We start from the raw sequence: 23,094 nt of genomic DNA, 5'->3' as shown, positions 1-23,094 counted from the left end.
TAAAAGAAAATATTAACTTCTATATAATAAAAATAGAGGGATGGATGGACAAGGGTAAAGTCGGCAAATACATATTATAAACAATCCACCGGTATATGGAAAATGAATTGTACTGTGCAATCAGTTATTCTATTTATGAACAAAATTTCCTGCATTTACTCACAAACTGCAATTTTTCTTCGTGAAGCAAAACCTATTGGAATGAAATCACAGGTCTGTTCCACAAGAAGGCTACCAGTGCAACCAACCACCCACTGGCCATCAGCATTTCGAACAAAACCAAAACCGGAAAGCTGATCCGACCAGAGAGACACTGGCGTCATAGTTCACCCTAGAAGTAGTCATAGGAGGTATCCTTTAGTGATCAAGGATGGAACCAGTTCTCTTTGGACAGAATCCGTCCATAAGAACTCACTGATATAGTGCCGAATTAACAGGTGTTGCGCGATGTGTGGATTGGTGCTAGCTTGGGAGTTTGCGTGTTCAGACATTATATGTGAGACTGAGCTTGGAAGCGTTCTTGTTAACTCAGAATTTGCTTCCTTCTGTGCATAGGGGAAGCAACTAATTCTGCAGCGGATGCTGTGGCTATGTATGCAGCAAGGGATCAGGATGATTATGCTGACCTTGGAGTGACTTAGCTGAACTTATTCATATTCAGAGGGACTTGTCCTGTCCATTTTAGGATTGTTTCCTCTGTTTTCTGTTTTCTGTTTTTGTTCTATATCAAGTCACCCAAAAAAATATTCACAGGTCTGTTACCGAAATATTATGAACAAAATCCCCAGACCACTAGATAGTTGATAGAACAGCATAAGCCATAAGCAGCAGAAAAGCTTGGGGGGATCTTCCTCCTCACTCGTGTACTGATTGATCTGGTCACACAGAAAGACTGTGAATTCAGGGAAAAGTTCACAAAACAAACACAATCAAGTCTCTTTTGCAGAAAAAATGACTTAACAGCCAAAATACTATTGATAATCCCCCTTCTTTTATTTTTATTTTGAAATAAAAATGGGTTGTCATTATTTTAAAGTCTTACATGGATATTTATCCACCACACATTCACAATCGAACAATGATAATCTGTTACGCTTGTTAGATTTTAATTGAACTCATTAGCATACGCTGTTAATTGAGAATCTCTTGGCCTTCATAGAGTCCATTCTTTGTAATCTTCTATCCTTGTTAGTATGCAAGTGTGTGTTTTTGTTATAGATTCTACATATATGAAACTTTAAAGTTGAGAATCACATAATTGAACAATGAGATAGATATTGGCAGTAGAAGCATATCATAAATAGTAAAGGAAATATAGGAAGCCAATATATATGTTATAAAAATTATTAAAAAGAACCAAATTTAAAGAGAAGGACCAAATTTTCTTTCCAGGTAGAAAATTACAATTTTCTTGTGAGGATTCTTTCCCTCGAATTAGCCATCAAACTTAAATCCTGATTAATACATCTTTCTACTATGCAGTATGTATTTTGTTATTGGTGTGCAAAATTGTAAAATCTTTTCTTTAGTATACACCCAAAAAATTTAACTTAAAAAAAAAAACTTTTTCTTACTAGAGATTGCAATAGGTCGCTCCTTCCTTTCGGTAGCTTCCATTGAAGCTTTACCACAAAATGAGAAAAGCAGAAGAGTCATGGGCAGGTAAAAAACATAACCAAACGCCCAAATAATACTACGTTAATTACCCTAGAATTATAGTATTTCATAATCTGCATCATTGATAACTTAATAGGTACCGTAATATTGAGGATTGGATACTGCAGAAGTCAGAAATAAATCAGGTCGAGAGATGGGAATTGGGTTAAAGGAAAACAAAAGAAAGGTATAATTGACTCTAATTTTTAAAATTGGTCATTCTCTTTAAATATTAATTAAGTCGTTCGTTTTTAATAATTTTAATATAAAAGCTACTTTTCTATAAATAACTTTTGTTAGCTGTCCTTAAAACTTATTCTCCCAAAGAAGATCGGATTGAAATAAGACCAACTTAAAATCATTAGGCTCAAATTGGTCCAAATGAAACTAGGTTAATTTATGTGTGGAGCTACCAAAAATTAATTTGAAAAGAACTAGACAATATTGTACCTAGTAAGCCTGGTTTTAGCAGTTGCCAAAAAAGAAGAGATACATCATAGAAATTAATTAGCAGAGTGAAGGATGTTTACCGTTTGTTGTCTTGGGTGGTTTCACGCTCTCATTTGCAATAGATGATGAAAAACGCCTTTTTGCAGAAGCTTTTGTCAATGTCTCATCCTTCTTTGTGGATATCAGAGATGAGTAAAGAATAGCATCAACAGCTTTACGCTGCTGTTTCCGTTTTGAAATCTCAGAAACCCCACTTTTAGTAGTACATTTAACTTGATCTGCATGTTCTTTTTTGTGACAGCCTTCCAATGAGGATGCAGAAACTTCATTACTATTACTCGTATCCCCTCTGGAACACAAATTTGGTCTATCCAACTCTGAAAGTTTTGAAGTTTTCTGTCTGCTACCTGTCTCTTCAACTACATGGTGTGCGCTGCTCCTTGTGTTCTCAAATTTTGATTGCCTCTTACCCAATATTGTCTCTACCCTATTGATCTTCATCTTGTCTTTGCCTTCTCCATTGTCAAAAACCCGTTGTTCTGTTGTTGTCAACATACCATCGGAGCAGCTTCTGCTTTCACATTTTGCAGCGAGACAAGTCAAGTTCTTGATGGAGTTACGTTCATCTATGGATTTCTTTTCCTTACATAAAGCACTTTTCCCCAAAGCTTTGTCATCCCTCCTACCCTTAGACTTAACTTCAGAAGCTACACGTTTCTTTTTACTCTCAAAACCATCTTTGTCATTATCCTTAACCTCTCTTTCATGCTTCGGTTGTCTTATGACATCATTAGAATTCTCAAGAAAGTCTTTATCTTTACTAGCTGTTTTGAAGATTGAATGATATGGCCTTTTAGCAGTCATAATCAAGTCTCTTTCTTCAGCATCCTTCACAAGAGAAGCCCAGTTATGGTTTGTTTGTAAAGTCCTTGCATTACCAAAAATCCAAAGTGACAACTTGGCCCTTGTTAAGGCGACATTCATCCGTCTTACATCAGCAACAAATCCAATAGTGCTTGAGTTTCTTTCAGATGCAGCATTGCTCAAAAGTGCTGCTCTTACGGTAGAAAGTAACAATATATCCACTTCTCGACCTTGGAAGCCATCCACAGTGTTAAATTCGATTTCAGCTGTGATTGAAGATCCAAATGTATCAAGAAAACGAGATCGCAGAAGAGAAAGTTGAGACTTATATGGAGTAATAATTCCAATTCTTCCTCCAGTAAATTCAGTTGGGAACCTGGGAAGCATTCATATAGGGTTCCATAATTCATCAGATGAGAGAGAGAGAGAGAGAGAGAGTCAGTCAGTAAATGAGTACCTTTTCTGGAAAAACCTTAGTACCTCAACTGCTGCATCAGCCTCATGCTCATTACAAAGTGACATTGCACCCATGTTTTTTCCACGAACCTCCCTACCATCAGTGATATCATAGAATACATAAGGCCCAAGACACTTGGTCTGATGAAATGGTGCTGATTTGCGAGACATTTGGCTCCCATTTAGTAATTTATTGTCATAGAAATGCAGTGAAGGGAACTTGCATATCTCTGGATGCATCCTATACTGCCATGATAAAAGAAAATCAAGGATTCAGCTTTCACTCATAAAACAGGATAATGTAAAATTATAGACATCCTTGCCTAACAAAATTAAGCCAAAATAAGAGCGTCATAGGAATAATAACATGCAAAACTTAAGCTGTTAAGGAAATTGACTATCATATACAAAATACAATCAGGCAGGGTTGATCATATGCTGAAAATGTTCTACAGCTCAATCATTATTATCTCAAATGACTGAATTCAAAAAGGAGTAGCACTGAGTTTGAGCCATTGAAATTCCTATAATGACCTCAAAAACCTACAAGCAAAAGAGCTTCAGCCAAGATGTTTGATGCTTCTTAGGTGTCTTTTACAAGTCGGAATCTTGAAAGGGAATTGCTTGATGAGTAAGTCTCTAAATTGGAAAAGAAAATTTGGGCTTCCCATGAAGAGAAAACCACACAAGATCTCTCATCGGAACCAGGAAAGGAAATCTGCACCATGGCAAGCCTTCGGCTTGAATAGATACACTTGACCATGTTAACTGCATGGTTGGATGCATAAAACATGAAAGATAAGTATACAATGAATTGAATTCTCTAATCCCTTCGCATGCATACAGACTAACTCATCAATATTAAAGGGTTCTCAAATCCCTCTTCATATACATCAACACGACTCCCTAATAAAAAGAATGGTTGGATGCATAAAACATGAAAGATAAGTACAGCATGAATTGAATTCTCTAATCCCTTCGCATGCATACAGACTAACTCATCAATATTAAAGGGTTCTCAAATCCCTCTTCATATCCATCAACATGACTCCCTAACAAAAAGAATGAGTGATAAAGAGATAAAAACCAAGTTTGAAGATTGAAATTTCTCCTTCAAGTTCAAGCATTTTATTTCAGAAAAATACCAGAAAAACAACCTTTACTTTCTTCAAAGCTTTTGCAACTAATCAAAAGAAACAGCTGAAAATCCATATTCAGTACCCTCCAAGATTCACCAAATATACAAAATGCATATTCCATATGAGATGGATTCCACTTTTACAGTCAGTGTAGAAATAACCAGCATCAATTTCATAATATAGCAATGCACCACACATATTCTATGGGTATATTTTACTTCAATCACTTGTCATCAAACCTCAATCCCAGAATTTAATTTCTTTCCTTTTTATATCTCTACTCAATCCTTCTAAACAGTAATAAGAATTGTGCGGAATTGATTATTCAGTCAAACAAGGCAAACTAAACGGATAAACCCTAAACCTTAAAAACAAAAAGAAATTCTTTTAGACCATATGCTAAGTTGCTAACAGTCTAACCCCCAATACCCAAGGAACCTCAAGCCTGCAATGATTGCTCCACCAAAATATATGTCATACAAGGAGACTTCAGATCAGATCCAGTAGCAAACTATGTACCTGCTCAGTAAGCATGATAACAGGATGCCCTGCCCTTTGTAAACGTTCAAACATGCTGCACTCATAAAGATATTTACTCGCAACATTTGAGAGTACAGTTGCAGGAAGTTGCTTTGGGTCACCAACCTTAGATAATTTGCAAATGTCAGTATAACCTCTTACCTTATAGCAGAAGTTCAAAAGCCTTTTTAAGTACACTTACCATTATGCATTTGGTTCCACTTGACTTTAAAAGCTGAAGAGGAATCAGAGTAGCAGGTTCTAGAGCCTGAAACAGAAAAACAGATCAGGAAAAAAAAAGGAAACAAGATGATTGCAGATAAATTATCTATAACAGAACAAAGATATGTTACTTGGGCGGCTTCATCAATGACAATAGCATCAAAGAGAGTAAGTTCAGATGGACCACCAAATTTGGAGCTTAACATTGTTTCAGAGCAAACTCCATAAAGATCACCGCCACATCCACTTAATGTAGTTACCACTATTTCAGCTTCCATCAGTATGGATTTCCGCAGCTTATTTCTAAGACTCCTGGTTTCTTCATTGACTTTCTTCTCCTGAGCCTGAACATTACTAAGATCTTTATATAGTTGGTGTTTCTGTTCATAAAGTTTACGCAGCGTCACTTTAATTTCTGTATCAGACATTTCTTTCTCATCCCCAACATGAGAGTCATCATGCAGGTGACTTCTAACATTAGAATTTCCATCCCTTAGGTCAGCCCGTTTGGATTCATAGAACCTAATAGAATCAACTAATTTCTCTAAATTAGAACGAAGAACCGACAAATCTACCTTCATATCTTTCTTCCCCTCATTCAAGTGCATCTTCTCTTCTGTTACACGTTGATCAACAAGTGTGTCAATGAAAAATGGCAGTGAATTTGGATGGACTGTTTTTGCATTTCCAACCCTCACAAGATAAGGTTTGTACATTTTTCCATTACTTCCGTAAAGACCATGATTAGAAATTCTTGATACCAACTCATCCACTGCAGCATTAGATTGAGCACAAATAAGCACTCTTTGTCTCACAGAACTTCGAAAAGATTTCAATGAACTTTGGACATCTTCACTCATTTGTCTTGCCAAGGCTGCATCTTGCCATGCCCTCGCAATGGCAACACTCTGGCTAATTTTGGGTCTTGAAAAGGGAGAAAAAGAATTCTTGTTCAAACTTTCATTGAAAGCTCGTTTTACACAATTCATCTTTAGAGAAGTGGAAGCAGAAGCTAGAAGGGCACTGACAATTGCAACAATAGTTCGTGTCTTCCCAGTTCCTACATTTACATGAGCATATAAGCAAACTTGTTAAAATCATTATTAAAATTGTAAGGCCTTCCATGAATAAAGACATAGGGTAAATCAATTACCTGGAGGACCCTGAATAAGAGACAGTTCACTATTTTTCTTGGGTTCCACCCTTCCGATAGAAGCACTAATTGCTTGAAGTTGGCAGACATTAAATGATGATCTCAAAGTTTGTTGTAAGGACAGGCACAACTTATTGAGATCTGCTTCTTTAGTTCCACCAAGACAAATGGAGTCACTGACAGGATTTAAAATAAGCGGAAGCAAGGGGATGGCTTTTACTGATGACAATGCATGGAATTCTCGAATTTGTGGGGTAATACTCATTATTCGGCAAGCATGCCATTTACTTCGTTCAGTGAGATTCCTTCTAGCAAGATTTAAACGCGAGGAACCATTTTGAAGATAGAACCTGATAAGAACAATACTCAAACTTCTTTTATTGTCTTTCTCACGCCTTTCAACCTGCAAACACATTGATGACTGCTTTAGCATGACAGGTTTGTTAGCCTGCTTGTTTTCAATTGCATTACTTAGCAACACTACATTGGTTTGAGGCTAGCATTGACCATGCTTGAGGGCAGCCTGACTTAGCTCCAAAAAGGGCAAACAAAATGCAAATCAACTTGGATTTTAATTGAAATAATTGACAGTTCAATTTATAATTCTACTTATGAACAATGACTAAGTACTGGAATGATTTCCTTTATAAGAGAAGGTTAAAAGGAGTTAATAAAGATTAGTAGGATGGGTAAATCTTCATGCTTCAGTCAATCATGGCTGAATGTGCCAAAAAAGTGGATCTCTTGGTAAAAGTCACAGTATGTGCGAAGAAACAATGAACCTGTACTAGCCTAAGTTGGTGAAAAATAATAATAGAAAGGTTTTTTCAGCTTGAGGTGGGCTAAAAAGAAGCATTATGCCTTCACTACTTCTGTAATTTACTTTACCAAGAGTCGTCATATAATTTCCTACCAAATTAGCAAACTTCCCATTTTCCAACTACTCCATACCACAGATTAGAAAAATTAACTCTAGGACTTCATGTACTTGCAAGAATAAAACTTTAGATGACAACAGTCACATTCACACATGAATGACAGTATACCTTTCCAACCATATGAACTTCCTGAGAAGACTTTTGAGGAGGATCTTTTGATAGCAAAATGAGGTCATTTTCTGAAAAGCTCTTACATGCTGCAGAATCACTGTCATCATGGACAAAACGAACAAAATGAAAATCATCAACTCTCTCCACTGACATCACTGAAAGGTTCCCATAAGATGCATCCTCCCATGAAGACATCTCATGAAAAGTATTCTGTATCTGTGCTTTAAACTCCTCCAAAACTAACGGCCTGAATATCTCCACATATTGTTCTGGTGATTGAAAATAAACAGGAACTTCCTTTAACTTCCCGACGGTTTGGGTTTCATCTTTTCTTGTGGATGACAATCCAACTGTCGCAAAATAATTTGTTTCAAGAATAGGTTTATACCAATCATCCAACCTAGGTGGCTTGAATCTGTTCTCTGGGTTCTTTAATTTATATAGACTGACAGAATTGTTATCAAGAGGTGTTTCGAGTTGAATAACTTGCCTTCTCACAACCGAAGTAGGCTTTGGCACATGCAACTGAATACGGCCCACAGGTTTCACTGCAGGCTCTAGCTGGCTGTCTTCAGCATCCTGAGAATGACTTGACATTTTACTGCTTTTACTTGATTTAGTATCACCAATTTTCGGAACGGCACTGCTGCAAGATTTATTCAATTTTTTAACATTAACAGCTTCATCAGAAAATTTTGTGAAATTGACCCTATCCTTGGATTTCAAGCTTACTTCCCTGCTTTGAGTGTCTAGGCCTTTTGAATCAGCAAAAGGAGTGACCGCAGGTTTAATATGTAAACTAAAATTACTGGAGTTCTGTTTCTCAGAAGAAAGGATGGGAGAATCAGTACAAATATTTTTTTGGAAGGGCTCCATTATTTTCCCACAGAATTCCATACTTGAAACATTTTGTTTAACAAGGTCAGCAGTCAGCAAGCTTTTACCAGCATCACAAAACATTAAGTTGCCATGAGAGACATGGTTGCCTATCTCATTATCTGATAAAATAGACTTATTGGGAGACACTTTTGCTTCCCCTTCATCATCTGAAAGAATAATTACATCTTTAGTGCCTCTTTTGCAAGACATCATTGTAGAGTCAAAAATTTGTAAATCTTTATCAGCCATAGTTGAAGAGTGCAAATCTGACGTAAAAGGGTTCTTCTCAAAGGACAGGCTTTTACACATTGATTTCGGTGTCATATTTGTCTCCCGAGACTTATGAGAAACTCCGCTAGATAGAGAGACAGACAGGTGAGACACTTGTTTTATCAATTCCTCCCAAGGACAACCATCTAAATCAATTAGAAACACGAAACATGTTAATGATATGATACTAACAGGTATTACCAAAACACAACTTCAAACATGATCGTGTGTGAATACAATATCAAAACTCACCATAGGAAATAAGATGTTCAATGGTCATGATTGTTGAAACTGAAGTTTTATCACAAAATCCTTTGAATAGATTGAGTAACTGAATAACTGCTCGCTTCCAATAAACAACAACAACTTTAAGTGATGACCTTCCCCATTGCATGAGATCATGAAGCCATTTGAAATCCAATTTATTTTGTACATGCATTCTGAAATTTCCATGCTCTTTACCAAGACATATGTGTTTGTCAACAACGATAGGCAGGACCTCGAGTAGCCTAACACAAGTCATCTGAAATAACAAGGAACTATGAAGGTCAAGATCTTCATGGTTCTAAAAGCAAGATGTTGATCTGAAACAACAACCAAACTGTAAAAGAAAAGAAGCAAACAATAAACTGAAATGTGATCATCCATACTTGGTCTCCTCATTCTTCCAAATCCTAACAATCTTACATCTAAATCACTTGATATATATTTTAACTACGTTTTGGAAAATTGATATTAGGATCCAACTATTCAAGCATCAAATTATTTAAACCAAGCAACATTCATTCTAAATTTTGGACAGCAGAACCATGGTATCTTACAACTTGTCTGTAAAATTGATCACCAAAAGAAACACAACTTTCCTGATTGGATGCCAATAAATGTTAAAAGCATTTATTCTACATGTAGCTTTTTAAAGAGAGAGGAACATAAAGGCAAAGCTGTAAGCACATAACTGATACTAAAGAAGAACTAGGATGATACCTGACAAAGATTGTAATCAACAAACTCCTTTCCTTTTACCAAGCTCTTGCAAAAAATAGGCCATGCCATTTCAGATATTAAACCACCAAATTTATATATTGTTTTTAGTTCAACATTAGAAACATGTTTATCCATTTCCAGGGGCAGAGAATCAAAAGCCGGTTGCTTCAAAAACCCGCCTTGTGAAGAGAATTTTGGCATCATTAAATCACTATCCATTTCTCCCGGTAACTCTTGAGGAGATAATTCGCTTTCTTTGAGTAATTTACATAAAATAAACCAAAAGTGATGTAGAGAATGAAACTTCGACATGACAGAATCTAGTTGGACCTGCAAATAAAATGAAATTACTGAAATGGCACAGATAAAGGGAATAACAATTGAACGACCACTAGACAAAAGTCATTTTACACCAAAGTATTATTTCCGATGCAGAAACACATTATCAAAGTCACATAATCTGACTGGACACAGAAAGACTTTGGTGTAGCATCAAAAGCTACAATTTAAAGGGCTTCATGACAACAGGGAAGCCAGATGTCTGTTTAAGTATGTTACTTTGGCAATTTGCTGACGGATTTGACAAAAGGAGAATGTCCACCTCTTCAAGGGCACATATTTGCCAACCAAAAAAAGCTACAAGAAATTGTTATGGATTTTCTCTAGCTAGGGGACCTACTTATGGTTGTTTTAATGGAGTTTACAATATGCAAAGAAAATGGATAGATTGGTTGCTTTCTTAAGCCACTTTGGTTACTGTTTCTGAGGATCCCTATCCTTCCACTTAGTTGCACTTCTCTCTTCAAACTAGTGAAATTTCCTCTTTTATACACACACACAAAGAAAGGAGATAAAGTAAAGAGGATCAGCATTGACCAAAATATTATCAAGACATCTTTCCCGAAAATATTACCAGTCTCATAGCATGCTTAAGGCCCAAAATAATTGCATACAATGACAGCTCATGCGAACATAGGAACTTTATTCCACATGAAAGACCCCGAGTATTTGAAACTTGTTCTAACACAGACTTTCCAAACTGTCTAACATCCTGCACGGGAAAAATAAATTATAATACAATATACGCTATATTCAACAAATAAGAAAAGAATGAGAACAAATTCATTGGTTCTCAACAAGGTAAATAGAGAAGAATGTGATCTACAGGTTCTATACAAATTTGGCATATTTACATCATTTGGATCCAAAAGTGAAAGGATCAAGCTTTCACTCATGAGAGGTTGCCATGTCCACTGACTTTGGAGCACTCCTTGACCCATCTGCACTAAAAAATATGCAGCTAACCTGTTTGCAACTCCAAAAATATTTAGCTAATAAATTGAAAACCAAAAATTTATCATAAGACCACAAGATACTCAAACTTCAATTTAGCATGGCATAAATAAAAATTCAAACTAGTTATAGGACCTGTTAAATGTTCTTATTAAAGGAGACGACATTGCCAACACTTCAACTGAATTTTTAGACTTTTTTCCATCTCCACCATCATCAGAACCAGTTGGAACCTTCCACCCAAATGAAGAGGAAATTTCTGCAGCATAAGATGAAAGACAAGATCTAACTGGAAGCACTGTTTCTGAACTCTTCTCAAGTTCTATCATTGGAAAACGAGACCGTGCCCAAAAGATGGCCTGGGAAAATGAAATTGGTAGGACTGAGGGACTGATATCAACTAAAACATCAACCCATAACATTGGAATGCACATCCACTCACGGAACTCTTGATAGATTATTCTAGCCTGCGCACTGAATTGAGCCCAAGAACAATCATCATCCTTCATTGCACAATTTGGAATAGCTTGGAAACAAATATCATCACTTTCATCATCCAACTCAATAATGACTTTGTTTTCCATGCTACTCTCAGTGTTTGGATTTGTGCAGCAGCTCAGCACTGAATTCACTAAAGCAGCAGCATCTGATACTATGATAATCTGTATAAGGTCAAATGCAGGTTGCCTTAAGGAACTGTGAAGTGAGGAGTCCTTCAGAGACGACACCAGGGCAGGTCCCCTGTTCAACATAATGTTGAGAAACAATTAAGCAAATGCATTAAAAGAAGTCCAAGTATATCATAATGATCTTAATTTATGGTGAAGTTCATCTATATTATGCAGCAGTTGTTTAGTATTGACTTCTCAGACAGTTCAGTATGAAAATAAGATCCAAAAAAGGATACCCCCCAAGCCTTAGAGCTGTGACAATGGAAATTCAACAAGACCAAATATTCTGCTACACCTCATTAAAGTCATCTGAATGGTTTTTCCCAATTCTCCCAGACACACTATAATGAAGTAACATGATCAAGCTTAAAGAGATTCTCTAATAGGTAAACAGTCCTAGCAGGATAACATACCGTACATATTAATGTTACAAATGTTCACTTGCTCATAAAGTTTTGTTTATGCCTATAAATTTCATAAAAGGATCTCTTATTCGTCAACCGGACAAAAAAAAAAAAAAAAAAAAAAAACAAAAACAAAAATAAATAAATAAAAGACTCACAGAACTTGTATCTCTAGTCACAAATATAATCAAGAGGATTTCCTATGTATCCTGATAGATAATACGAGAGTTTATGTCCACTGCATGAATGCATTGTTAAATTGAACATAGGAAAAGGTATTTCTTTTTCCAGCAAACTATGACTAGTCTCTGCTAAATTTAATTCAAACAAGAAAAAAACAAGGACAAAAGGGGAGTAACTGCGTACATACCACATGTGTGAACACTCAAAAGGAGGGCAAGGTGGGTTCATCCTATATCCTCGGTATACAACAAGTAATGCTATCTGAAAAGACAATTATTAAATATATAACTATACAAGAGAAACCAATATGCAGCATCAATGGCTACAGCCAAAGAGCCTATAGCCACTCATTGCATAGCCATCGTGCAAAAACCTAAATGTGATAACCTGATTTGCCAGTTTTCTCGTTAGAATGCTGAAGTTACTGCTCACTGGCACTTGATGGAGGAGAAAATATAGAAAGTGTCTACGCTGTTTTTCATGCTCACCATCTTGAAGAGCTTCAAGAGACTGGAACATGGCATGAAAGATGTAAACAATGTCAAACACACAAAGAACCCAACCCCCCCCCCCCCCCCGACGCCCCCACCAAAGCCACCCAAAGAATTTTTTTTTCCTTTCTAAGAAAAACACACAAAAGAAACAAACAAACACCGGTTATGCATACATGCCTGTAGGAAAGGTTGGAAAAGGCCCAAAATATCTTTATGGATTTTCTCATTGTGAGTATGGAAACATTGACCAAGTAGGGTATTGCGCATTACACTTGGAGGTAATGTAGACCTTAACCAAAGCTTGCAACCTAGGATCAAGCACAAAGAATTGTTACGCGAACAAATATAAATCTGAAAAAAGGAATATAAGAGACAGACAAAACATACCAAGCATTTCAAATAGTAGTCTCAAGCAATTAACAGCATGTGAGAATTCAAGTGAATCGCCACTAATATGATTGAGTACAATATCTACAAAAAAGGGGTATTGTTCCAATATCCCTTCTTCAAAAGTTGTAGGCTCCAAGAAGCTAAGCCTTCACAAAAATGTTTATAAAAGAGTACCATCAAAATAATAGCAAAGAGATGACTAGGCTAATGACTGATACTACTGAATACACTCTTACAATGATTTGATGCCAATCCATAAAGACACACGATCCAGCTGGGCTCTTGGTGTTGAAGTATCCAAAGCCAATGGTAATGCATCAGCCTCTAAACAGCCAATAAATTTCTTGAGAAGTGGCTGCAAAGGTTCCAAGTCCGCTCCTCTCCTACACACAAACAAAAAGCATTGATCGTTAATAAAACAGACTTCTAAATGTCCAACAGCAGAAAACAGGATCCGGAAACAGTGACAAAAGACAATGTTAAAGTTCATTTTCATCCATCCAAACATAAGTTCAGGCTTCATGCCTTCTATATCCAAGTTTAATAAAAGGGACATAAGTTGCATTCAATTTGTTAGGGCATCATCAACTCATACAGATTACAATTAGTGGAGCCGAAGCTCTTTCATGCCAAATTGCCAATCAACAAGTACCTCAATTTTCCCATAGATTCTGCTAAGCGATATCCAACAGAACGAACACTTCTCTTGCAAAATAGTAAGGCATATACTCCCTGTAAGCAAATGGTTCACCACGTAAGCAATCTAGAATACTACATTGGCATGTAGAAGCACGATACACAGCAAGGATTAAATTATATATAATACCGGAAATTGTTGATGCCCAGACAAAGCTAATTCGTGTTTACAGTCAATAGCTTCAACAAATAACTCAAACTCATTGAATAAAGGCTGATAATCTAAGAGGACTGGGAACATTAACACCTGCATTAAATGATTGGAGGAACAAAATGAGGCTTTAAACACTAAAATCCAAAACAGAACATTCATACACAAAGGAAAGAAAGAAAAATATACAAATGCAAGAATGCATACAAGTGGAATATCTATGCTAATCCCCCTCCCCCTTTTCAAAATAATATGTACATAATATAATATATATTGTCTAGTCCTGATCTAACAATGTTCAGTCTGCACTTGTCTGTATCAACAGATATTAGTAACTTGTTTTAAAACTATGAAAATATTCAGGTTAAGAACATGTATTATCAAGTTTCAAGTCTCAACAAACAAACAGAAGTTAAACCATATTTTGTAAGATGAATAAAAGCAAATAAAATATCTATAATGTTGGGGAGGGGGGGGGGGAGAAGGAAAAAATAACTTTTTTCTTGGGGGGGGGGGGGGGGGGGAAATGTACATATTTCAAAGAAGCAGAAATAAATTTAGCCATAAAGAGGAGCCTTATCAAGTGTGTTGAAACTTGGGATAGTGGAAAGCAACAGGAAACACACCTCATACAACAAATTAACTACTTCAGCATTATCGCATGCAGGATTATATTCTTCCCCTGCTAACTTTGTGTTGATATCTCTCAGATGTAATGTCACCCTCTCATTATCAAGCTTATGCAAGACATCAAGAAGAGGACCAATAGAGCTAGACTCGTACTCCATATTGTACATGTCTTGGGCTTGATGATGCTGAGAAACGCATTGCAAACAGCGCTTCATTTCATCAGATATTCTCTTCCATAAACGCCTAAGAGGAGAATCATGACGATCGTCTTTGAAGTAATTGTAAAAAGTCTCCAATAGGGGACCCATTATATCCCAAAAGCCACACCAAAAATGACTTTCACAAGGCAAGCAAATTAGAAAATTATATGCATCTGCAAACCTGACATTAAGTAAAGGTGTTAGATATGAAACTACCAAAGAAACAATGTCTCAATTCCCCAACAAGAACATAACTCCATTCCATCAATGCAAAACAACAACAATGAAAACGGGTTACATTGATAATGCAAAACAACAACAATGAAAACGGGTTATATTGATGAAATAACGCCCATTTCCACCAATGAAGGATGAATAATAATAATAATAATAAGGGTAGTGCTAGGGAGCCAATGGCCTAAGTGTACAATGTGTACAATGGGCTAAACCTTTGGTTCATGAATAAAATGAACATCACTCACACTATCCAGAATAATCATCCGAATACCAGGATAATAAACATCTCATGTCATCAAATCACTCATCCTAAAAGCTTAAGTTAATTTTAGAGTTCACCAAGGATCGAACCCTTGACCTTTCGAATCTAGAACTCACATGAACTCACTCATCCCAAAAGCGTAACCTGACATGACAATGTAACACTAATGATCATATCTCTAATACTTCCTAAACCTCCATTGTACACATTGTATGCTTAGACCATTGGCTCCCTATACTTTTCCTAATAATAATAATTCAAGTTATTAATATGACCAAAGACTACGTTTCATAGACAATTCATAGACTACTTGTTCCCGCTGCTTATTCTGGGAATGAGAGTATCACTTCGAATTTCGCTTTACTTTCATCAACTAGTCAAATAATTTCCATTCAAGAGAACAAGTTATAATTACTCTACAGATACGTCGTAAAATCGCCATTGCAACTTCACCATTATTAAAACAACAAGGGAGTAACGTATAGAAGTCCGTGATTACATGCCCCTATCCTGCTGAAACCAAATAAAGTAAAAAAATAAAAAAATAATAATAATAACAAGTGAAGCTGGGGAGAACCATTGTTCTTTACGGAGGTGGAGCAGATGGCGCTTGGATGGATCGGGGATATCGCCGTCATCCTCCTCTTCTTCCATCTGGATGCCTCTCCACCGATCCAGTAGGTCCCGTCTAGTTGCAAGTTTGTTCGCCATGGTTATGGTAGGGTTTACCACTTCAGATTTTGATTCACATAAATACTAGGATTTCTTTCTGTTCGAGTTCGCGCGCTTCGTGATTTTTTGACGGTGAGGTTTTGTTTTGGGTGGAAATAAGACATGTATAACGGTGGGGTTTCACTTCAATAAAATATGGACTAAACTACTGGGTCTGGGCGCTCGAAAAAGTTTTTTTTAATGATATTTTTTTAAAAGATCTTTTATAAAAATAAAAATAATTTTATATTTAAATATTTTATATAAAAAAATTTATTTATTAATTATATTTAAATAAAATAAAAAAATTTCATTTATTAAGTGAAAAAAAATTTAAATTTTTAAAAAAATATATAAATTGTAATTTTTTTAAAAAATATATTTTTTGGTGTTTTTAGTATTTTTATATTTATTATTAAAAATTTGTTAAATACATTTAAAAAAATTCATTTTAAAATATCTTTTTTTATCTATTAGTATCCAAATAAACACATAGAGCCCGTTTGAAAAGTAGCAGAAGTTTTTTTTTTTTTGAGTTATGAAAATTCACGGTATACGTGTGTGTTTGGCACTACTTTAAAAAAAATTTTAACTTCCCAAAAAGATACTTCTCCTCGATAAGGCATTTTATCATTTTCCTGGAAAGAAATGACCTCAAAACAAAAAAAAATCTACTTTTATTCTTGTCTATGTAAAAAAATACTAAAATACTGGAAATACAGACCACACACCACTATTTTCACCCAAGATTCCATTTGTTAGAAGCATTGCCATTTTACCATCATTTTCACGTAATGATTTATCTGTTGAAAATATCTGAATCACTTCTTGCATATATTCCTTCCAATTTTTTTATCATTTAACCACTCTATTTTTATTATTAAATTTGTATTTAACATTGTGTGTGGTATAAAATCTCAGTTTAAATTTTTTTTTCCATGTGATTTTATTTTTATATGGCTGCTATTATTTTTATAGTTAGTTATAACAAGTTCTTGACCCAATACAAGAGAAGAAAATTCTAATATAAGTAAAAAAATAAAAAAAGCAACAAAATATACATTGATATACATTTCACATTTATTTTTTATTTTTATCTACCATATCATACACAATAAAATAGGAAACACTAACTACACAGTAATTTCTTTGGCATTGCCATCAAGATTATTGTGAATTAAAATTTTATTACTATTTACTACATACAAGAATACCGTTATGGGTGAAGATGAAGTAAAAGAACCAGTTTCTACCTAAAAAATGGAACTAATAAGAGAGCAAATAAAGAATTAATTGTCTAAATAATTGTAATCTTAGTGATTAGGTTATAGAAAATCAACATTCAATATTGAAAAGTATTTGTCGTTGTTTTAATATCCACTTTTTGTGAAAATAAAATTATATTTTTTGAGTTATTTATTCAAACGCTATAACTTTAAAATAAGTACTTCTATAACTAAAAATTCAAATACAAAATAACTTATTTATAAGCTGCTATTAATAAAAGTTCTTATACTTTAAGCTCTTTTTTCAAAAGAGCTTATTTAAGTTGTTTACCCAAATTGAACCTTAGTCTTGAAGCCAAATTTTAATTTTCTTTCTAATATTTAAAATCACCTTATTTTTTGACTTTTTTTTAATAAATAAAAAATTATATTTACACTTTAAGCCTGTTTTTAAAAGTTCATTAAAAATCTAAAAAATATTCTTAAATTTTATTTCATTTTAATTTTGCCCTAAAAATTTTCGATTTGCATCAAATATACTCCCTAGCAGCTAATTTTTCAAAAGATTTAGGGCTAATTCAATAACAATTTTACAAAAACAACCATCAACACAAGTAAACTGAAAACAGTTGTCATATATTATTGCTATATTAGTCCTAAATTTTTAGAAAATTTAACTATCGATGGTATATTTGATGAAAATCAGAAATTTTTTGGATAAAATTGAAACAAAAATAAAAATTAGGAGTGTTTTTAAAATTTTTGGCAAACTTTAAGAACAAAAAAATATACTTTACCCTTAAATTTTGTACTGTTTCGAATATTATGTTACTATGTCACAGACAACAATAGCACAGGTAAGAACTGCGACATAAGCTAAGAAGTTATAACGCAATCATTCAAACGCTATAGCACTATAGTGCAGTCTATGATAACGTTATTGTGTTAGAATGCTATAGCGGTTGCGTTGCCCGCGATATTGTAGCGGGACTTCTCTCAAACGATTGTTATATATATTCTTCCTCCCTCCCAATAACGTTCACCATTCATCGTTTCTATATATTTCCTCTCAAACACAAATCCTATAAAATGGCTAGTGAGCGTATGGTAATTATTGTGTATCCGAATGCAATAATATTACGCAAAGATGATGGTGTATGTAAGAACCGCAATTAATTGAACCAGTTAATTAAGTGGTTACATTGCCCAAATTTGATTCCGGAAAGTTAGAGTGAGAATTTGAGGTTTTAAACATCATTTATGGACTCAGTGGGTCTTTCCAAGTCAGAAAATGTGTTTTCTGCGAAAAACTGTGAAAAACTGCGAATCGACAATTGAACCGGTAAACCGGTTCAAGTCTACCCAGTGATGCGCAAGAAAATATAGAAACGGTCAAAAAGCTTAGAAAAATAGTAGAAATGAAAAACTGGACATTAATTTTAAAGGTTTAGCCGAAGTTAGGCCAAACGGGCTTAAAACGCTAACGGGTTGAACCGAGCCAAAGTTGGGCCCAAGTCCAACATATATAAAGGTTCATTTAATGAACCATAACCTCGTAAACACACACACACTTCAGAATTTGAGAGAGGGAGGAGAGGAAGAAGAAAACCCTTTTCACCTCAATCTTCCCAAGCTCATATCTTGAGCTATAGAGCTCCGATTTGCGTGCCGTCAGCGACTACGCGTTCCTTGTGAAGAGCTCTACAATACCTATCCAAGAAACTCTAGAGGTAAGCTCGAAATCCTCTCAGTTTTTCTCTCCAAAATTTCGGGTACTAAGGTTTTTGGTTAAGTGAGTTTTTGTGATTCTTGGTATTTAGGTTCACTCTAATCCTTGCTTAGCTTTAGGTTTTGCCATCTAAATCTGTTGGAAAAGGTAAGATGCTTTGATCTCTTGTGAACTTTTGATTTATGTTGAGTCCTAGGTTAATTTTGTGGTGATTTATATGTATATAGCTTGATTATTGTGAGTTTGATGCTTGTTGGAGCTACCTTGGTGGTTGGATTGTGGTTGAAAGCTCATTTGGTTCTAATTGGAAATCAGCCAAGGTATGGTTTCAATTTTCTCTATGTAGTATATAATATTCATGGACACTTAGGCTAGTGACCCATAAGATAGGATTGGATTTGAATAGTTGATGAGTTGTTGGATGTAATTGTATGATGATTCTTGATGAAATGATGATTTTGAGTTTGATATTGATGATTAAAAGTGATATGATGATGATTATTGATTTGTGAAGTTGAGGAGTAAATTATGTTACTAAAAGTGGTATTGGTGTTTATTGATGGGTAATGTAGTTGAAAAATTGTTAATGAAGTTTGACATATGAGATATATTGATGTTCATGTGGTGGATGAGGAAAAATGTGATGAATTTGGTGTAATATGACATAGAGGGTTGATTTTGATGAAAAGTGGAATTTGGAATGGTTTGGTTTGGCTTTAGTTGTGTTTTACAAAGCAATTGTGAAAATTGTGATTTTGTGTAAAAGTGGAATTTTGGTAAATTTTGTCTGATCATAACTTTTGCCCTGGTTTTTAAAATTGGTTGAAATTTATTTAGAATTAAATATCTTTGAAAACCCTTTAAATCGGTATAAAGTTTGTGAAAATTGAAATTTTGTAGAGGAAGTTATGATCATTTAAAGTTGGTGTTGAAAATCTGAAAATTCTGCAAAGTTACAAAATTCTGAGTTTTCTGGTATGTGCACACGCACACTATGCGTAAATGGCAACCTGCGTGTCCGCACACGCAGAGGCAGGCAGTCTGCTTGCAACACTGGCACAGCTTGTGCGCACGCACACCAATAGAAAAATTGCAACATGTGCGCACGCACACGTTGGGGAGGCCAGTTTGTTAGGGGCGCTGGCACAGGTTGTGCAAGTGAATAGACCTTTGTATGTTTTGACACCTGTGCGTACGCACACCCCTATGCGTATGCACACTTTTAAAATTTTTCTGGGCGTGCGCACGCACACGTCCTGTTTCTCAAATTTTGCTTTGTTTTCAACTATTTCACCTTCCCGACGAGGTTGTAAGCTTCTATAACACCTTTTTAAGACTTTTGGGCATATTTTTGGGTATTCAAACATGGGAAATGGTTTAAGGGTTTTAGATGCTATTATTTGGGAAAAAGTTAGCAAACGGAGTACTAGGTTTTTGTTGTACTTGGAAGGTTTGATGAGGTGTGATGAATGGTTGATGGATGAGATGCGAAATTAAGGAACTGAAATGTGCATGAACAGTGGTTGAAAGGAGTTGAGGACTCTGAATGAAGTGATGGATCCACCTTGTACTAAAAATGTTTTTGAAAACCACTGTATCACTTTTCATTGAGATTATGAGATGCTATGCGCCTGGCAGGGGCCGAGGTTGGATCCCGCCTGTCGAGGTAGCGGCGGCGGCGTAAGGGTGGTGGTTCGTCCCGCTTGCGCTTAGATGTGAAGTCGGTGGCAATAGATCCCGCTCGCATCCCTTCGGATCATCAGAGCGTACAGGCGCAAAACCCTGGATAGTGATCCGAGCACTATATCTCGAGGGTTCCCACACCATGAATCCGAAGGGCAACATCTCCATGGAGATGTGACAGGTTGGCAGTTGAACCGACAATGTGATATCACAGCCAGTAGGGCAGGCATTCATCATATGCATTTTCTACCTGTTTGTATGCTTTGCCGACTTGATATTATTTCTCCCTATCTGTTAAACATGTCTAATTGCTACTTGTATTAATTGTTGTATATGCCTCTACTTGTGTTTTACTTGTATTGTATATACTTGTGCTTTGCTGGAGCTGAGGAGGTTCGGAAGGTTGTGGCGACGGGATCGCATGGCGAATCGGTTGGTGAAGGCTGTGGGACAACGGTGTTTGATTAGAGTAGAAATTTCCTAAGATAGATTACGCTGTTATGGTAATACGGCTTAAGTTGTATTAAGGAATTACATATTATGCTGTTTTGGTTTAGTATGCTTTAAGTTTGAATTCTTGTGACAGATATGGAGTCTAGGATTGCCTTTAGCGTCCCGGGGTCTTATATCCTACATCACTGGGAACTGTTACCATACTGAGAACCTCCGGTTCACATACCATATTTCTGTTGTATTTTTCAAATGCAGGTTGCAACCCACCTTGGTGAGTTATCTGGTTTGTGACAGAAGCGGAGGATCCGGATACTTCTTTTGAGTCTTTGATGTAATTTGAATATGTCTCTCACTTTTGTATTTTGCTTTGGCCTAGAGGCTTGTATTGAGAGAACAAAATTTGTATAAGCTGTTTTTACTATCTGGTTTCATACATGGTCTATATATGGCTAGCTGGCTTAAACTCCACGAGTCGTGGCTAGTGTCTTATGATATTATACTACTATATTATGATGTCTTGTTATTCTAAACATGTTTCTTATGCTTTAAGTCAGTAGTTTTGTTAGTACGTATTGCGCTTTTGAAATCCTGTTTTGAGCTATATTCTTCATCGAGTTTTTAGATATTATTAATTCCTTCTATATAATATATGTATAACCTTAGAACTGTCGTAACCTCTAATTAACATTTGCTTTATGACGAAGGTAAGGCTTAGGCTAATTAGAGTGTTACAGTGTACATTTTGAATGTTGTAATTCTGTTGTCATGTATAGTTGGGTTACATTCGTTGATAGAGTTTGAAAGTTTGATTTTACTCAAGATTGGAATGCTTGGAATTAAGCATATTCAAAAAATTGGATATCGGTGCATTTCACTAGATGCCATGAGAAATATTCGATATAAGGTTGTTGTGGCTAATGGATAACGATCATATGTGAGCTCTATTCGATTGCTATGGAAAGCTTGTCACTGAACAAGTGATGGAGCTTTGTGTTAAGTTGCGGAGGTTGACAGTAGTTCTTCTTCCTCATGTGCAGTCCTAACATGTGCAGCAGGACCTAGTCATATGGGAAGAACCGAATTCTCCATAAGAATTCAGTCTTCTTTCTGAATTCCGAAACCTGAAACTGATTTGTTTTTTGAAGAGTTTGAGTTAAACGAGGAATGGGTCCAATTTGATTTTGATAATGACACGATGAAGATACAAAGTTTGTCCCAGAAACTCAATTATGGTCTTTTACTTCCCCACAGCTTAAATTGCCACCATTGTTACCACTTGGTACCTGAGCCCAACTTCCAATCCATTATTTGACATTGGACCTGGATGCTATGCAAGTGGAGCCGATGCCTTTTGGTATGGGGGGAGCTGACAACTATAACACATATAAGAGCGTGGAACTAAGGGTTGGCCATAGATTCTATAGCAGAGAGTCCATTCACCTTACAGTCAAGAACTACAGCATTTGTCGAAGTGTACAATATTAGATTCTTGAGTTTGATTATTTGAAGTATCATTGTCGATGTAGATCATTATGTTGTAGGTTGTCGGTGGAGCATTTGAATTGCATATAGATAGAATCTTAGTTATTGGGAGGTTCATAAATATGAGGCTATGCACACACACTTGACACCAACTATGTCCCAAGATGATTCAAATCTCGATAGCAACCTGATATGCAAATTGATCTTTTTCATAATAGAAGATGATTGTTTTTTTAAATTTTTGCATATTTTTCAGGAAAAATTGTTACATGTATATGATGTTATTATTATAACAAATCTAAAATTGGTTGACATATTCATCAATTTAGGTAATCTTTTCATTTTTATTAGAGTATTACAAAGGATAGTTGAGCAGAGCTACAGATTTAAGCTGTCGTACATGAAAGTTTGGTTGGTGAAACAAAATGCAATGTTAAAATCTATAAAAATTAGAAAGAGTCGTACAACCAGCTTCCATGGTTGCTAAATGCGGTTGAACAATGGGTATTGAAACACCAGTAGGGAAAACCTCATGTTTACCTGCAGGTCGGGTGTGAT

The 23,094-nt window shown here is 35.6% G+C and overlaps 1 protein-coding gene across 12 annotated transcripts; it reads right to left on the bottom strand.

Annotated features, from left to right (window-relative positions):
* Positions 1 to 16,134, bottom strand: LOC112703830 (uncharacterized). 12 transcript variants are annotated; one of them, XR_011864220.1, is made up of 23 exons: positions 15,830 to 16,129; positions 14,550 to 14,934; positions 13,903 to 14,019; positions 13,729 to 13,808; positions 13,313 to 13,459; positions 13,074 to 13,222; positions 12,864 to 12,994; positions 12,580 to 12,702; positions 12,380 to 12,453; positions 11,070 to 11,675; positions 10,835 to 10,946; positions 10,555 to 10,692; positions 9,642 to 9,971; positions 8,910 to 9,180; positions 7,506 to 8,803; positions 6,460 to 6,862; positions 5,438 to 6,366; positions 5,287 to 5,352; positions 5,085 to 5,210; positions 3,974 to 4,194; positions 3,428 to 3,672; positions 2,187 to 3,346; positions 1 to 875 (listed from the first exon to the last, which is right to left on the bottom strand). XR_011864220.1 is itself a non-coding variant. In XM_029288111.2 (23 exons), the coding sequence occupies exons 7-23, from the start codon at positions 12,911 to 12,913 to the stop codon at positions 856 to 858; spliced, it is 6,003 nt and encodes a 2,000-aa protein (XP_029143944.1). In that variant the 5' UTR covers positions 12,914 to 12,994; positions 13,074 to 13,222; positions 13,313 to 13,459; positions 13,729 to 13,808; positions 13,903 to 14,019; positions 14,550 to 14,934; positions 15,830 to 16,134; the 3' UTR covers positions 1 to 855. The 12 variants fall into 12 exon arrangements, 3 of the variants coding, with proteins under 3 accessions (XP_029143944.1, XP_029143940.1, XP_025611240.1); XR_011864222.1 differs by having other exon boundaries at positions 3,451 to 3,672; XR_011864221.1 differs by having other exon boundaries at positions 3,428 to 3,667.
* Between the last annotated feature and the right edge of the window lie 6,960 nt (positions 16,135 to 23,094).

Source organism: Arachis hypogaea, chromosome 7, assembly GCF_003086295.3.
Source record: "Arachis hypogaea cultivar Tifrunner chromosome 7, arahy.Tifrunner.gnm2.J5K5, whole genome shotgun sequence".
NCBI classification, from domain to species: Eukaryota; Viridiplantae; Streptophyta; class Magnoliopsida; order Fabales; family Fabaceae; genus Arachis; species Arachis hypogaea.
The sequence above is the reverse complement of the archived record's forward strand: the minus strand, read 5'-3'. Positions and strand labels throughout refer to the sequence as shown.

Bases quoted from the DNA above. Each gene is read 5' to 3' on its own strand.
- LOC112703830 (XM_029288107.2), bottom strand. From the start codon at position 15,963: ATGGCGAACAAACTTGCAACTAGACGGGACCTACTGGATCGGTGGAGA. The intron at 14,020-14,549 runs GTGTGTTTCCTG...CATTTAATGCAG, and splicing joins TAGTTAATTTGTTGTATGAG to GTGTTAATGTTCCCAGTCCT. The intron at 13,460-13,728 runs GTACTTGTTGAT...GTTTGTGTGTAG, and splicing joins GAATCTATGGGAAAATTGAG to GAGAGGAGCGGACTTGGAAC.